The sequence below is a fragment of the Protobothrops mucrosquamatus genome, unplaced genomic scaffold, assembly GCF_001527695.2.
Source record: "Protobothrops mucrosquamatus isolate PMUCROS unplaced genomic scaffold, P.Mucros_1.0 scaffold7, whole genome shotgun sequence".
Taxonomy (NCBI): domain Eukaryota; kingdom Metazoa; phylum Chordata; class Lepidosauria; order Squamata; family Viperidae; genus Protobothrops; species Protobothrops mucrosquamatus.
In genome coordinates this window covers 2,570,305-2,588,825 of record NW_015386394.1, presented here as the reverse complement: position 1 = coordinate 2,588,825, position 18,521 = coordinate 2,570,305, and the positions used below count along the sequence as shown (strand labels likewise).

The window sequence follows — 18,521 nt, the reverse complement described above, 5'->3', positions numbered from 1 at the left end:
TGGGACTCTCATTGTGCAAAGTAAATGTTCTTTCTTAAACTATTATCCCATCAATGGCTATCTAAAATCAACATTCTGGTTTGATTCTTTTCCTGTAGATTCTCATTTTCCCAGGTGATATTTGAAAGTTTTTATTTTCTTTTTTTCAGAATCTAGAGGTACTCTTCTGTTCCTTCTAGAGGAGCCCTCGGGGCATCCCTCCCCACTTTACTTGGCATGATGATGTGCGAAGTGATGCCAACCATTAATGAGGACAACCGCCGTGGTTCGGCCTATGGGGCCGATGATGCCAATTTCGAGCAACTCATGGTCAACATGTTGAATGAACGAGAACGGCTACTGGAGACTTTGCGTGACACCCAGGAAAGTTTGGCTACCTCCCAACTCCGCCTGCGTGAATTGGGTCATGAGAAGGAGTCACTTCAGCGTCAGCTCAACATTGCCCTCCCACAGGTCAGGAATGGGGGATATGAGAAAAAAAGCTGGAAGGCTCAATTCTTGGGAGAATTGAGTGGGTCTCAAAATCTTTGCTGGCTGGAAAAACTGGCATCCAGTGGGTGGGCTGAATATACAGGTTTCTGAGGTTCTTTTATAACTTTGGCAAAATGTAATTTGGTGCTTGCATTAAGTAATTCATTCAATTATTAATTTGAAATATTTTATCCTGCTTTTTACTGGATAAGACTCCTAGAATGATCGATAGAAAATTTTGTATAATAATAATGTGCCATTAGTATAGATATAAAAACAATGACAATTATGTTTGCCTGTCCTTCCTGTCTTTCTCATTGGATAGTTGATCATAATGGCTTTCCAGATTGCTTGATGATAGAGGGGAGAGGAGAAATAGAACATTGGGGAATATTCTGGAACATTTCTTTCCTAGATCTCTGTATTTTGCCCATTCCTAGGAGAAAGCAATGATGACAGTTTACTACATTGGCTCAGAAGTCTTTGGAAAAAGATAGAATTCCCTAGACCACATACTCAGAAGCAACTCCATCCAATATATGGTTCAATATTTGGAAAAATCAGACTGATCAGAGGTGAAATTAGAGGCCAGAACTTTTCATTTGAGGCAGAGAAACAAATCAGTTGAAATGTAAATTCCAAGAATTATTTCTGACATTGGAATTCCTCGCACTTACAACTTATTTTGTCATTGATTTCAGTGCAGAAAAACAATGAAGAAAAACTATTTTTGGATATAAGATATGGTTAGATGAAGTGGAGCAATGTTCTATGCACATTCTCTCTCCACTACCTTGTAAAGATTTTGTGCTGGCTTTTTTCTCCAGTGGCTCTACTGATTTCTGTGAAGGGCAGAGAATGGTCTTGTTGAATAGCAAAAGAGGAAAGCAGTTGTGAGTATTCTTCTTCCTGACACATGAGGATCACCAGATCTGAGACATTTGTGTGATTTAGATTTGGAAAGCCACTGTAAGGATTTTTCCCCCCTTTTGTTAAGTTGTGTCCTATTCTCAGAAACTGACTGAACAAGTTCCTGTAGTTTTCTTGGCAAGGTTTTCCAGAACTGTTTTTCCATTGCTTCCTTCCTAGGCTGAGAGTGAGTGACTGGCCCAAGGTCTTATAGCAGATTTTGTGCCCAAGACAGGAGTCAAACTCATAGTCTCCCAGTTTCTAGCCTGATGCCTTAACCACTATACCAAACTGAGTAGCTAATGGCAATTTCCTGAGGAAAACAGATTGAAAAGAATACTGTAAGGGAAAAGTGCATTTTTGTTTATTTGGGGGCTCCAATTATATGTGGTAAGAAAGATAAAAATCAGTGCTTGAATTACAGTGATTTCCTTGCTTCTACCAGATGATATATTTCAAAACTACAAAAGTGCAAATCTGTTCTCCTTAGGTTCAATGTACTCTATATTCATATTGTACTTCTGTTTAGAGTAAATTTAAGAATATTCAATTTTTGAAACTATCCCTTTGAGTATCCTGTCTGATGCCACATATGGGCACATATTGGATTGTGCCAACAACTATGTAACAGGATTTTTCTTTTACAAGAATGCATGTATTGATACCTTCTTTTTCATATCTTCTTTTCCTGTTAAGGACCTGCAATGCAATTCCAAGCAACTAGACAGAACTCCAATATATAAAACAATTTTAGAAGGAAACAAAGGAAATGTAGCAGCCAGCAGTTTCAAAGCAGTAAAATTCAGAAAATGCTTCACAAAATAAGAATATTGTGATGTTATTCTTTGAAATTAGGATGTCACATACCTGAACATTGAAAGGAAAAGACAGATAACTGGACATGAGGTTAAGGGTGAGGGTCCGGGTGGGGGTAGGAGGAGGAGACACTAATGTTTTTCTTTAGAAACAAAAATTACTGTAAAACACTCCAAAAAAGTGTACTTACAGTACAGGTCTACATGTATAGGATATTACTTTTTCAAGCATCAAAAAGATTAGTTTTCCAGTCACAATTTTCCAACAAATCTTTATTTTCAAGATCACTCTATATTACTGACTCTATATTAATATAGAATCAACAATGATGCACTTTTCAAAGTTCACCATTATAGCAAGCCATGTAATCTACAGATTATAGTGATCATAGATTTGAAAGGGCTGGATTGAAGCCAATTGCTGGAATCAGGAAATAAATAATGTAAATCTAAGCTGTGAAGTCTATCAATGTATGATGGAAACAGACAATTTAGAGAGTCATAGTACAAAAAATTTGAATGACTGCTATGGAAACAGCATCCCTTTCGGGAAAAAACTACCCTAAAAAACTACCCACAAAGAAACTCAGAAAGCTGGACAATTGATTTTAAAGCTGTGGCTTTGGGACAAAGGACCTAAGGACAAAAAGTAGGATATGTCCTCCTTTTGCTGAATGTCTGTTTAGCCATAAAAAAGAGAATAGAAACACAAGTTAAGAAGGGCAAGAAAACGGTAAGTGAGCACCTGTGCAGCCTAGACAAGTTCAAATCACCAGGACCAGATGGATTACACCCCAAGGTTCTCAAGGAACTGGCAGATGTGATCTCAGAACCATTGAACTATATTTTTCAAAGATCCTGGAGCACTGGGGAACTACCGGAGGACTGGAAAAGAGCTGATGTAGTTCCCATCTTCAAAAAAGGAAAAAAAAATGGACCCAGGAAATTACAGACCCATCAGCCTGACCTCAATACCTGGGAAGATTCTGGAAAAGATAATCAAACAACGAATCAGCAAACACCTAGAGGCAAACAAAGTCATTACTAAAAGCCAACATGGGTTTGTCAAAAACAGATCATCCAGACAAATCTTATTGCATTCTTTGACCAAGTGACAAAATTAGTGGATCAGAGGAATGCTGTGGATATAATGTACTTGGACTTCAATAAGGCATTTGATAAAGTAGATCACAATCTACTACTTGATAAGATAGAAAAATGTGAGTTAGACAGCATCACCACCAGATGGATCTATAGCTGGCTGACCGGCCGTACTCAGCATGTGGTCCTCAATGGAACCTCATCTACATGAAGGGAAGTGTGTAGTGGGGTGCCCCAGGGCTCTGTTCTGGGCCCAGTGCTCTTCAACACCTTCATCAACGATTTGGACAAGGGGATAGATGGGGAACTCATCAAATTTGCAGACCAAGCTGGCAGGAATAGCCAACACTCCAGAAGACAGGCTTAGGATACAGGAGGATCTGGACAGACTTGAACACTGGGCACTATCTAACAAAATTCAGTGCTGAAAAAAGTAAGGTTCTACATTTAGGCAAGAAAAATCAAATGTACAGGTATAGTATAGGGGGTACCTTGCTCAATGGTAGTAACTGTGAGAGGGACCTCGGAGTCCTAGTTGACAATCACTTAAATATGAGCCAGCAGTGTGCTACAGCTGCCAAAAAGGCCAACACAATGCTAAGCTGCATTAACAGAGGGATAGAATCAAGATCACGTGAAGTATTAATACCACTTTACGATGCCTTGGTAAGGCCACACTTGGAATACTGCATCCAGTTTTGATCACCATGATGTAAAAAACATGTTGAGACTCTAGAAATAGTACAGAGAAGAGCAACAAAGATGATTAGGGGACTGGAAGCTAAACCATATAAGGAACGGCTGCTGGAATTGGGTATGTCTAGTTTAATGAAGAGAAGGACGAGGGGGACATGATAGCAGTGTTCCAATATCTCAGGGGCTGCCACAAAGAAGAGGGAGTGAAGCTATTTTCCAAAGCGCCTGAAGGCAGGACAAGAAGCAATGGATGGAAACTAATCAAGGAGAAAAGCAACCTAGAAGTAAGGAGAAACTTCCTGACAGTGGAACAACCTGCCTCCAGAAGCAGTGAATGCTCCAACACTGGAAGTTTTTAAGAAGAGACTGGACAGCCATTTGTCCGAAATGGTATAGGGTTTCCTGTCTGAGCAGGGGGTTGGACTAGATGACCTCCAAGATCCCTTCCAACTTTATTACTACTACTACTACTACTACTACTACTACTACTACTACTACTACTATTACTACTACTACTACTACTACTACTATTATTATTATTATTATTATTATTATTATTATTATTATTATTATTATTATTATTATTATTATTTTATTACTTGAAACCAACAGCAAAGAAAACCAGCACATTTCTGTCAGGAAGTAGTTCCCCATGTATGGCCCACTGCATTATATAATGGCTAGTTTTAATTAGCTTATAGTGAAATCAGTGTATCTCTGACTACTGTAATTCATGATGGATGAAACTGAGGGCCTCTGAATATAAAGTACCAACATCTTTCCACATACAAATGGAAATGAAGAATGATAGAACTTGAAATTAATAGTTATGGAAATCTATAGACTTCTCTTGACATACAGGTAATCCTCAACTTAACAACCACTTATTCAGTGACTGAAGTTAAAATGGCACTGAATAAAGGGACTTAGGATCAGTTCCCAAAGTTATGTGATCAAAACTCAGGCGCTTGGCAGCCTGTCTGCAGTTACAACCGCAGAGGTGCTTCAGTTCTCCTCACCTGCCTATGTCTCCCTCCCCACATCTATGTCCCCTGACTTTCAACTTCTTGCTTTTGCTGCTGACTAAAGATGCCAGGCCTGCTCCTACATGAGGCAGTTACTGGCCATGCAAGCTCTTTTCCCAAGGACACACATGGCAGTTTCCTTGTGAGATCAGGGGAAGATGGCCTCACGTGACAGCCAGTTGCCTCATGAAGGAGTATGGCGGGTGTGCCTCAGCAGCAGCAGGAGCACAAAAATGATGAAAATCAGCTGGAACAGCAGAGTGCAGGACAGCAGGGGCCTTAGATTGCATGGAAATAAGGGCTACTGTGGCTGGGACTAGGCTGGGGCTTCTCAGGGCTCAAGTGATTTTATGTCACATTGCTGGGCCAGGCTGGGACTGGGCTCCATATGGTGCAAAAGGCCTTCCTGGTGTGCTGGAACTCTAGGCTTTCCTCATGGTGCAAAGGGGCTTTGTGGTGCACTGTGACTTTGGAGTTGCAAAAAGCTTGTAATCCCAAAGCCACAGCATGCCAAGAATCCCCTGAGCCCCAGCATATACTTTCTCCAGCTTTCCTGGGCTTGCACTATACCATGGAACCTACCCCTGTGTCAGCCAGCCCAGACTTCCCTCACCCCTCCATGTCCTCCCATTTTCTTTACTTGGGACTCCTGCCTTTTGTTGCTTAATGGCCTGTGGGTCTTAGGATTACGTCAGCAACAGGAAATGCCTGATTTGCCACAAGTAAGCAATGCTGTCATGTGACTATGCAGTTTACGACCACATTGTTAGCAATGAAATTCTGGTACCAATTGTGGTTGTAAGTTGAGCACTACCTGTAAATTTTGATGATATGTGGGATACTGGATCAAGAAAGACTTAAAAAGGAAAAGGTCAGGTAAGAGACCGCACAGCCTGCAACTGGATAGTGGTGGGGCAAGAGACTCAGAAAAGTTTCTGGGGCTGTAAAGGATTTAGTAATTGTCCAGTAACTGATCCCTGCTGTAGGACTGCTGCCATTTTTAAATAACGCTAAAGATGAAATCATTGACAGTTTTAAAAAACAAGAATTGTTAAGATCCTGTATGAGTGAATATACATTCCCATATGTATCTTTTTGTGTAAGGAACAATATTTTTCTGTTTTATGTTCCTTTTTTGTTTTGTATGCAATTGACAAAAAAAGGTGATATGGGAAGTTATGAAATCATTATTAGTTTAGAATATGTATACATTTTTTTTTTGCTGGAGCATAAGAATAGGCTGTCTAGTATGGTACTTTAGTGAAAGGAATTGTGAGAATTAGCATCTAAAACATTTGGATGACACCTGACTGCCTACTGTTATCACATACATTATAATAACATAGCTATATAACATAGCCGTAAGAGTCCTGAAAATCTACAACGCTGCCATTTTGTCATGTGGTCCCCAACATCCAAGATGGAAACCAGGGCTTGACTGGAATTTTGAGAATGTCAGACTGTGCCCTCCCTCAATTTCTCCTCACCACCACACGCCTTGCTCTAAATTAAATCCAAACATTCCGGATATAGAAGAGACTTTGGAAGGTTTTGCTAAAATAATAATAATAATAATGTAAAGAATAAAATCTAGCTGAAGGATTTAAAATTCCCATTTCTGAGCTTTTAAAACATTGGAATAATTATCAAGAGCGTAATTTAAAGCACAGTATACTATGCTCCTCACATTTGCTGGATTTGACTTGTTTGGATAGCAGTTTTTTTACACATAAAATAAAGCAGCGCATTTCATTATAACTGTCTTTGGCTGTTGCCTTCAGTACAAATGCAGACTTTCGTTTTTTTATGTAGTAAAAATAAAATAGTTTTAATATTTTAATCAGCTTTTGAATCAATATATTTTCAAAAGGTATCAAAATGGTTGAAAGGATTGTCAGATTTGCAATAAGATTATAATAAAAAAACTTGGAGAAAATTTCATGCATTTTATTATTTAAATTTATGTTGTATTGCATTTAAATAATATTAAATTGACTTAAAGTAATCCTAATATATACAATCCACATACTTCTATATAAAGTAACATAAATATTCCTATTGACTAAAACAATAAAAACAGTAAACCTGATAATGTCAATCATTTAAACAAAGAAATAATTTAATATTAATAATAACAGGTTAACTGCACTTTGTTTCTTACCACTCTCTTAGCATCCTTCCACATGAAAGGTTCTGTGTGTTGCTAAATCATGCATGTCAAACTAAATAAGGAAAGGAAATACAAAAATAATGCAAAATAATTCCTTGCAGTGGAGAAATGGATTGGTAGCAACATGAGTGAAGCTCACCATAAAAACATTAAAATGTCACAGACAGTGCAGAATCAATTAGTATGTAAGGGGTAAACAGACAAGCCATGATAAGAAGGGATACAAAGCTAGAATTGTTAGATATATGAACTGTATATAAATCAGTATGATACAAATAACAAATCGTCTTGTTTGAACTTGCTTGCTTTTATTTCTTCCATAATTTAAAAAATGGTTTTTGAAATGAAGAAAATCAGAATATTTGAAGTGCAGTAACAAATGAATTCTAGTTATCTTCAGATGAAACAGATTAATATAAATTCATAGCTGAACAAAAGAAGGAACAGCCAGTGATTTAGACTCAGTAGGTTTAGCTGGTATAGAGAATCAATGTTGTTGAATTACTTTGTGATATTAACAGCAGTGTATCAAAGATGTGACAGTCTAATAGAGGTATTTGCAAGGAAGGATTAAAAAAAGTCAAGATAGCAGCTCCATGATCAAAAGAGCTGGGTTTCAAGTCACACAATTGCAGCTGCCATCTTGATTTTTTTGATCAACTCTGAGGAACTTCTTAGTAATACTTTATTTTAAAAAAGACGTTTCTGAAGAACAACACTGCACATTAGTGCAAATATTGAAGCTACTGCTAGAAAATTTGCAAACATACACCCAGCGTAGAAAACATGAAGAGAAGCCTTTGATGATTCCTGGGTGGTTAAATAGTATAGGCAGTCTTTATGACCAAAATTGAGACCAGAATTTCTCTTGCTAAGCATGCTAAATTAGTTGTACCTGATTTTATAGACTTCCTTGTCACAGCTTTTAAATAAATCATTGTGGTTGCTAAGTGAATCATGTTGTCATTAACCTAATCCAACTTCCCCCATGACTTTGCTTTTTGGAAGTTGTCAGGGAAAATCCTCAAATGGTGATCCCATGACCCTGGAATGCAATTGTTGTAAATACACGCTGATCACCAAACACCCAAATTTTGATCATGCCTTGATGATTGTAAGTGTGAGTAAGTCACTTTTTTTCAAAGTAGCTGTAACTTTGAATGGTCAGTAAATGAATGATTTAAGTATTGCAGGCAGGCAGGCAGGCAGGAGAGAAAGAAAGAAAGAAAGAAAGAAAGAAAAAGAAAGAAAGGAAAGAAAGAAAGAAAGGAAAGAAAGAGAAAGAAAGAAAGAAAAGAAAGGAAAGAAAAAAGAAAGAAAGAAAGAAAAAAAAAGAAAGAAAGAAAGAAAGAAAAAGAAAGAAAACCTCAGCTCAATAGTATGGTAGTAACTGTGAGAGGGATTTTGGAGTCCTAGTGGACAATCATTTAAATATGAGTGTGCTGCAGATGCCAAAACAAAAAGAGAGAAAAGTCTGGAGAAACATCATCTTTATATTTTTATCAGAAATCTGTTTAATTTGACATAGATCATTTGCAACCTAGTATGCTGCAGACACTTTTTTATTTTTAAAGTTGATGAGCAAAATAAATGAAATAATAATAGTGGGGCCCCAAAATAAACAAATGAAGATACTAAAGTGCTCTAGGACTGTAAAATTCAAGCAAACAAGTGTTTGCCACACAACATCCCAGACTTAACAATTGTTGATAAGAAAGACAATGTCTGGTGGACGTGGCAGTACCTGGAGACAGTAAAATAGAAGAGAAAGAGCTGGAGAATATGACAAAATATAAAGACTTGCAAATAGAAATAGAACAATTATACAACAGAAAGCAAAGGTAGCGCCAATTGTAATAGACATCTTGAGTGCAGTCCCCAAACTGGACACCCTTCAGTCAATTACAAAAGGTAGCTTTACTCAGAACAGCTTACATCCCGCAATGATATCATTAACATTATCAAACAACATTTGCCTATCCCAAGACTCTGGGAAAGATTTGATAGGTGGAAAAAAATGCCCAATCCAGCCTAACCCATAATAATATGCATTTATTAGTTCCCTCCATCACTGAAACGGTTGCAAGTGATGCCTTGTAAAAGAGCAGGCAATTTCTCTGAAGAAAGGATGTGCAAATGGATACATCAGTTATATGAATACTCCGTAAATGACAATTGTCAAATGTATCCAAAGGTACAAGGGACAGGAGAGAAATGGACTTTTTCTCAAGGAGATTGAATTCTGTTTTAAAGTACACAGTACGAACAACCAGATCTTAGCACTGCAAGCAAATAGTTACCAAAATGTTAATAGAAACATTCTGGGGACATTGAAGTTAAACATGTCCAAAGAGTATGCATTGTGTTTTCTGTATTAGAACAAATACTTCTTTTCTTCAACAAAGTGTAAAGATGATCCTGTTATATTTAACAACCTGACTATAATGCCAGCATGCTTGTCTCTGGGAAATAGACTAGCATTTGGTCTGATAGTTCTATTCTACTGAAACTTCTAAAGGGCTATAATACATTTTTTTTTAAAATTACTAGCTTCTGCAACCTGATGCCCTCCAAGTACTCAGAACTATAGTTATTATCCCTAGCTGAGAAGAGAAAAAAACTAAAGAAATTAAACTAAAATAGACAGCATTCTATTTTACAATACCTTCATCCCATAATAGGCCAGAACAGATCAAACCGAAAACCATGATTAGATCTGACTTTTAAAGAGGCTAAGTAGTGACTTATGGGTAACTCTATTTAATCTTTTCTTTCATCATTGCTGTCTTGAATCTGTCCTTCCAGAACTAAACATTACTTACATTTTGACTTTACTTGGAAAAATAGGTATAATACAGGTATCAGTCATTATGCTGTGAGCATAGTAGCTTTACTTTATATGAAAGCAAAGAAGGAAAAAAATTGGTTTGTTACAATGATACTTGATGAAAAAATATACATACCAATATTCCAATCTGATTTTTTCCCCTGGATTGCTTTAATAGATGGATTTTAGAATGTTGTCCATCTCACTTTTTTATGTACTTTATTAGACTGGGGTGGATTTTTAAAAGATGAAGACCCCTCTGTTTTAGAAGAAATAGATTACCTTCTCTAATCAAAGCACGAACCTTTCCATAAATTAGCAAACTTGGTCCATATGCCTGTCTGTTTCCATCTAGTGACTGAAGAAAGTACTGACCCAAATGAAAATTCAGTTAGAAAACCCAGCTGTTGGTATGCTGGATATTATTAAACATATTTTGTACTTCCTATCCCTGTTATTATAGAGCCCAGGGTTTCAAAACAAAACAAACACCTTTGTTCATTCTTTTCAAGCATCTAATGTTAGATGTACAGCCCATGTTCAGATGTACAGCCCATGTTCCTTGAACTGCTGTATAGTTAGTCCTTGAATTACAATCATTCAATTAGTAACTATTCGAAGTTACAACATCACTGAAAAAAGTGACTTACACTTGATTCTCGCACTCACAATTGTTGAAGCATCCTCATAGTCAGGTGATCAAAATTCACGCGCTTGGCAACCAACATTAATTAATGCAGCATCCCAGGGTCACATGATCACAATTTCTGACCTCAGATGACTTCTGACAGTCAAAGTTAATGGAGGAAGCCAGATTCCTTTAATATCCACATGATTCATTTAATAATTGCAGTGATTCATTAAACATCCATGGCAAAAAAAAGAAGAAGTAAAATCAGGCACAATTCACTTAACTATGCCTTGCTTAGCAGTTGAAATTCTGGTCCCAAGTCTGGTTGCAAATTGAGCACAACCTGTGAATGTGATCATTAGATTCCTACGCATCTTTGTTTAGATTTTTCTCCATCATTATGTAGTTTTGCATTTTGGAATATTGTGCTTTTTTATTCTTTGTACACACTTCAAATCTTTGACTTACTTACTGGTCCTATTTGCATGTCCTAGTCAAACTGCAAGTTTATAATGAAGGCCAAGTTGCTTAATCCAAGCTTCCAGAGCTGCGTGCACCCCAGAATATGACTCTCAAGAGAGTTCCAAAAACTGCCAGCAAATTGTATTATAGAAAAACAGGATATTTTCTCAGTCTTCTAGGGATTTATTCAAGGTGATCATTATACCATAACATGTACAATCTATGCATGAGATAAGTGTCTCTGTCTCCCCTTCAATGCTTCTCTTTACCACAACTATCTGTTTTTTCTACTAGGAATTTGCAGCACTTACTAAGGAGTTGAATTTATGTAGGGAACAACTGTCAGAACGTGAGGAGGAGATCTCAGAACTAAAGGCAGAACGGAACAACACTCGGGTAAGATCTACAAGGAATAGAAAACACTGTTTTTCCAGTTTTATTTTGAACTGTAGAATTTTCCAGATTCTACTATACTAATTGGTAATATTAAATGATACCTTTCCCCAAAGTCTACTGCCTTCATATAACTAATATATTTGATATTTTACCTCAAAATGGATTGTTGACATACAGTATTCCATGTATTTTATAAGATTACTTTTGTGTGCTGTGTTATTGATGCATACAGTATATTATCCTAAATATACTAACTAAAGCCTTGTACAAAGTCAATTATCCTTTCTCATCATGTTCTTTCATTATATATGACTGTGTACGTGCACTGATAAAACATTATACAAAAATAATTTTGATGCAGATATGTGTACAGGCAAAAGGAGATTTTGTAATTATTAATGTCTGTTATTTATTTTATATTAGTTGTTCATTACTTTAAATTTGTCTGTTTCTTTAATTTTTAGTAAGAAATTGTTTGGCTCCTGACTCCTATTCTCCCATTAGAGTAGAATTTAGCTCCTTCTGCTTCCAAAAGCTGTTGTTTTTTTTCTCAGTGGAGCTTGCCTCAGCATCTGAAAGCAAAACTGTCTTTCTGTCCTTGCTGTTTGAAAATGCTATCATCCTGACTGATTTATCTGTTTATGGCAATGGCTGTTTGAAAAGAGGAAAAAGGAGATTATTTCTGCAAAACAAATGAAAGTTTTTGCAGAGTCCTGCTACTCTAATGATTTTGGCATTTGCTGTCTTTCCAGTTACTGTCCTATCCCAGGACAAATATACACGAAGGAGTAGTTTGTTCTTTACTAAATGAGACTTGCAAACATATGTGTTTGCACTATAGAGACAAGTTTTCCCCAAAGTTTAGCAAGAGTTTCAAATCAAAAGCTTTCAAGAGATCCAAATGAATGCGGCACACAGGAGAGTAATCAAAGGGAGTCTGAGAGACAGAGCTTGTAACAGATTTGTCAGCTGGCCAGGTTCAATGTCAGGATTGGGAGGTTCATGAGTCAAGGTGCATAGAGTAGGAGTTAATGGGTGGTAGTTATCAATGGAAAGCTTGTGCTTGTTGGCCTGTTTTAGTAGAAGCAATCCAAGTGGGGATGAGACTCTTTCTGTGTGAGCAGTCTTTCAGCACATTTTGTTCTTCTCTCTTTGCAGCCTGCCAAGGTCTTTTTTTGGGTGAGGGCAGCAATTCTGTATCCTCATCTTCAGAGTGCGATGGCAGTTTTGTCTGCTGAGGTTGGCCCACATCCTTTGCCTTCTCAAACAGCAATCTGACTGGGGACACTGGAGCTGGCTGCTTGTCGTCAGTTCCCTCTTCTGACTCTGAGTCTGAATCCACTGTGACATTTACAGAGTCAGAATCGTATCTTCCTCAATCTTTCATCTTCATCTGTCTGCTTCTCCTTAGCTGCTGCTAGAACATCTGGAATGCCTAGTATCACGACACGAGCGTTCCCTTCGTATGACAGTAGTGAAGCGTCAGGCTCAGTCCCCAGCTGGAGTCTCCAGTGAGGTGGAGGTGCTGAAGGCTCTCAAGTCACTCTTTGAACATCACAAAGCTCTGGATGAGAAGGTGAAAAAATTATTGACTGGGGGAAGTGGGAGTGCCTGGCTTTTGGAGACCTGTACTGTCCTAAATATTTCCTTCACCATCAGCCAGTGTTTTGCTGGCCAAAATTAATATAGAAGCCCTCACAATGTGAAGCAGCACATAGGGGGTGGATTATTTTGAGTGTTTTCAAGATGCAAAGCTTAATTGGCTGAAGAATCAAGCAGAGACACCTGTATTAGGACACAAGGCATAATTATTCCTTCCTTCCTTTTTTTAAAAAAATGCTTATTAAAAAGTTTTGCAGTATTAAAAGATAATATCAACTGAAATCAGAAAGAAAGGAGTAGAAAGAAATGTAAATTCAAAATGTGAAAGAAAAAGGAGAAAAAACAGGAGAGAAAAGAAAACAGATAGAAAAAAAATATGGAAAGAAGTGACTCCCAGTCTTCCTTGCAAGAAGTAGAAGCAAATTAATATTTCTCCACCTCCTATGAGGTTTTATATATATATAATTCACTTCTTCCCATACCTCACCTTATCCATTCACAAATCCAAAAATCATTATAGTTTCTAGCCAAGTGTTGACAAAAGTCCATTAAGGCTTTACAGAGTTTTATAGAAATAATTATCATTTTATCCCTGATCAAGTCAACTTTATATTCTGTTCTTTTGTTTCTAACAATCTTAATCTTTAATTCATCAAGTTGCTATTGTGGGATTAAATCTCCATTCAAACTTTTCTTCCTCTTCAAGGCTTTAGAAACCCTATATATATATATTTATCCAGCAATAAGTCCTTGCCCAGGTCATTTTTAAAATTTTACTTTATAATTTTTAATTCCACTCTGATTATCATCTGTTTTGTATTCCATTTTTTTATATATATTCCAATATTTCTATATCAGATGGAATTTGTTTCACCTCTTCATCCTATCTGTTTATAAATTCTTCCATGTAGTTCTCTTTCACATCTTTCACTTTTCTTTATTTCTGGGGGAAAAAAGTATAATTAGGATAGGTTATACTTATGATATAGCTTTTCAAACTTGTTGTTTGGAAGACCTCTTTTAATTATGAAATAATTATAAATCCAAAAGTGAGGTTAGATAAACCTAATATTCTTAAAAAGGCTGCACACCAGAGTTTGATGGTTTTCCTTTTCTCTCAGTGCTCAGACCTGCGGAATGAATGCTGTCTGTGATCTTGTGAGAAGCAGCTATGTGGAACTCAAGAGGGCGATTTCTTGTCCTTCCTTGTCCGAAGAGGTTCTATTTGACTGAGCCAGTCCATAAGTTGTCACCACAGTGGCATCTCTGGTCTTTCAGAGACATCTAATTCACCATGTTCACCTGGAAGTCCAACTATTCCTTTATACATTACTAATTGTAACTATCTCTGATATATGGCAGGTTCGAGAACGGCTGCGAGTGGCATTAGAGCGTGTTGCAGTATTAGAGGAGGAGCTAGAAATATCTAATCAAGAGGTAAGGAAGAGGTCTTGTTTCTACCTTTAGGGATATTATGGGCACCTAAAGAGTACTTCAGAAATACTTTGCCATACAAATGTGATCTGAGGAGTCTTTGAATATCAGTGATTTCACATGAGTGGTGGTTGAGACTGACAAGAGAATTGCATCTTTGGAGATTTTATTGTGTGTTGTGAATATAATAGAAGGCAAGATAGCATATAAGTGTAAGTTGGGCTGTTGAAAACAAATTATTAAATATATTTGCAGAGTTTTTCCAGAAGTCCAAACTTAATACTCAGGTCCAGGTGTCCATTCTTTGAACTTGCTTTTCTGTGTTGGCTTGTGGTCTAAGATACTTTGAAAAATATCAAAGGCTGTGAAAAATGTTTACTTATTCCAATCAACCTCTAAACAGTATCTGATAGCAGGATCATTGCTTTTATACTTACAGTTCCAGATCTGCATTATCTCAGAAATTCGGCTCAGTGGCCTATCTCATCCCTAAAGCCACAATACAAGTAGTTAGTGTGAAATACAATCTATGGACCTTAGAGGACAGGTCATTTCTTGCACTAAGCTATAATGTGGTTTGGGTTTAACTTAGAATCTTATTGAAATCCACTCAGAAGCTAACCTGATATAGTTTATTGAAATCTGGGTGGCAAAGTAGGAGTTGTAGAGCTGATTCAACTATTGTTCTTTGATTTGTCAGTGCAGCATCTATCCAGATTGTGAGGGCTAAGAGCAGGGAAGGTGCTATCTTGTTTCCCAGAAAAACTCCCCAACCTAGGAAAGATTCTAAGACCTTTTACCCAACACTTGATTAGGGAGATAGGCTAAGAATACTATTGATAAGCCACCATCCTGCTGTGCTGCAGCTTGATTTGAAGTCACAGAGGTAGTCTCAAATATGAAGTTAGAAAACTCTAGGGTGGTATCTTGAGGGATTTTAGCAATCATTCTAAGGTACTTTGCACAAGGCTAGCTCAAAAGTTTCACGATCTCAGTGACAATTACTATCTGAGTCTGTCTCAAACTATTACTAGACTTAAGACATAAAATAAGATACACTTGTGACTTAGGTTTTATTTATGGGGTATTTTAGAGCAGGCTTTTTATTCAATATTTATTGTGATTTTTATTATTGCCTGTTTACCACCCTGAGTCCTGTAAGGGAGATAGGGCGGTATATAAATTTAAATAATAAATAAATAAAATAAATCTCTTAAGAGAGAAGCAGCCTGGATATTACCATGTTGAGTTATAGATATCTTTTGTCATCGAGTTATTCTTCATCATCTGGTGAATATGATCACATTTTGTCATGCTTTTGTTGCGTGGTCTTTCCTTGAAAATATAACATTCACATTGAATCTGAGACTTGGGAATAAGGATAAGATGTATCATTGTTCAGCCTACTACATGAGCTCTTGATCATTGCTTATCTTGGCTTATTTGGAAGAACTGAAGGACAAATGAATGCATCTTTGTGTGATAGAGTGGGACTGTTGGAGGAAATCATTTGCCCATTCCAGAAGAAACCTTCTTTGGATACTCATATTTTAAGTAACAACTGTTCAGTCATAAATAGCCTTTTTGAGTAAATTGCTTGAGAGATTGGAATTTTTGCAGGTGCAGAAATTTTTGGAGGACACCAATTGTCTTGGCCTTTTTTAGTTCAGTTCTTCGGTTTTGAGATAGATAGGTAGATAATCCTTTACAAAATAAAGACAAAAGGAAAGTTCATTGATCCTGCTTGATCTCTTAGAGGCTTTTGATTTCTACCACATATTGAACTTGATATTCTTGTAGACCATCTCTGTGTATTATTTCAAAGTGGTTATACTGCAACTTTCAGGAAGATTTCATAGGGTATTGGATTATGGTACCACTAAAAAGTCTGAGTGATAGTTATACCATGGGTGCCAGAAGGCATTAGTTTATTACTTTGTGGGAATTGACCATATTGACTTGTTGAACAAATCACAGTTGCATAAAATCTTGACATAGTCCTATGAATGAATGCACTCAGAGAATCTGGATGAAAATTCATGATAGTAAAACAGCGTGGACATAATATTTTATGTAATTTTGGCAATATATTATCCATACTAAAAGATTCTTCAGTGCTGCTGAAAGGGCTATCCTATTTCTTATTCATTAAAATTAATTGTATGCAATTCTACATATCTCACTTTTAAAAATTACATTATCTCTTTCCACTCTGCAGTCTCTTTCCCTTCGAGAGCAGCTTGCCCGACGCCGATCTGGCCTAGATGATTCCAGCAAAGAAGGAGATGCTCAATTATGTGTAAGTGGCCCTGGAAAGCAAATCTGAAGGGAAGCAGAAAAGGGTGGTAGAAAGGATGGTGAAATGGTATAGTGCTTCCTGCTGAAATAATATGGGGCTTCCTGCCTGAGCAGAGAGTTGGACTAGAAGATCTCTAAGGTCCCTTCCAATTCTGTTATTCTGTTAAAGTATAGAGAGGTACTTTAAAATGTTGGTTAGATCAAGCAGCCATGTTCATTATGATCTTCTATGGAGACATTTGAAATTTTTATTGGGTTATGAAAGCTTCTTATATAGCAATTATGAGGTATTTTGTTTTTTCAAATGTTCCTAATTCCCTCAGACATTTTTCTATTTAAGTTTCTTCTTGTTCTTTATGCTGCCTAGCTTCCTCCTAACATCATGTTTCACTAATAGTGAATCATTAGGGTTCCAGGAATTGCAAAAAGTCCTTGGGGATTACCCTTAGCTTTAAGGCATCTTGTTTTTTAGTGTATTTCATCAAAAGAAGATTATAAGATGTGAGTTTAGCATGTCAGACTGTGTGTAGATAATGTGGCAGTGTTGCTTCTGCTGACACCAATCTAGTCCTATAAATGAGATTTTTTTTAATTCCCCCTATTCCCCCTCCCCCAGAAATGTCACTGATTTAAGCTAGGGTTTTTTGTTTTTTGGTTTTTTTTGTTTTTGTTTTGCATACAGAACATGATCGTTATAACTAATGTATAGGCCTCACTTATGCAGTGAACATGAATAGTGGTGGGAAGATGAAGACCTAGTGTTCATATCAAGCAGGATTAACTTACATGAATCTCTTTTTACTTTCTTCATTCTTTAGGCCAATGGATCTGGGACTCTTGATTTGGGGCGTGGAAGTCGGGAATCTGAGCTGGAAGAGGTTTTGGAGCGCCAGAGAGGAGAACTATCCCAGTTGAAAGAAAGACTTACCATGCTTTGTCGGCAGATGGCAGAGCTGGAGGAAGAGTTAGCCACAGCCCAACGAGATCTTATTAAATCTGAAGAGATTAATGCCAAGCTACAAAGAGATCTCAAGGAGGTAAAAGACAAGGAATGGTATTTCATCTTATTTTATGGCAGGTTACCTCTTATCTAGATAAAGTAAGTCTTTAATTTGACCTCTTCTGGGTATACTGAAAGTGCCTCTTCCCTGTTAACATGACCAAAGACCTTTAGGAATTGCAATCTAAACCTATCAAGAGGGCACTAGGATAGACAGGTCTGCAATAAATCAATATTCAAATGTCTCAGCTTATGAAATTCAGAAGGTGGGAATCATTTGGAGAGAGTTTTTCAGAAAAACATCTTATTCAATCAGTGGATTCCCATAGCAGTAATGGCTTGTGAAAATGGAGGAGGCCAATATAGTAATCTGGAGTTTTTCAGAAGGGATTGGTGTTGTAATGGCCAATAATGTAAAGCTATTTATGAAGCTAAATGGCATCCTTACATAAAATACTAGACAACCCATGAATGAAGCCAAATATATGTGTTCCAGGATAATGTTGCAGGATCCAATCTGGATTGGTCACCAGGACCAGAGGTTTTGTCTTCCGAGGTTTTGGACATGTACTGGACAGAAGTTCCCTGAAAATGAACTCCAATTCAAGTCAACCCATGACCCATTGGGCCATCATTTCTGAGCTTCTTCAGTGCCTTCAACAATAGCAGAGCTCTAATGCACTG

General features: G+C 37.1%; 1 protein-coding gene across 1 annotated transcript in view; it reads left to right on the top strand.

Moving 5' to 3' along the window:
- The first annotated feature begins 219 nt into the window (after positions 1-219).
- PPFIA3 (PTPRF interacting protein alpha 3) overlaps positions 220-18,521 on the top strand; it is a 49,852-nt gene continuing 31,550 nt past the window's right edge. The window contains 6 exon segments of the mRNA XM_015810182.1: positions 220-453; positions 11,402-11,503; positions 12,915-13,079; positions 14,468-14,542; positions 16,758-16,838; positions 17,656-17,874. Of these exon segments, the coding sequence (XP_015665668.1) occupies positions 220-453; positions 11,402-11,503; positions 12,915-13,079; positions 14,468-14,542; positions 16,758-16,838; positions 17,656-17,874 (876 nt within the window).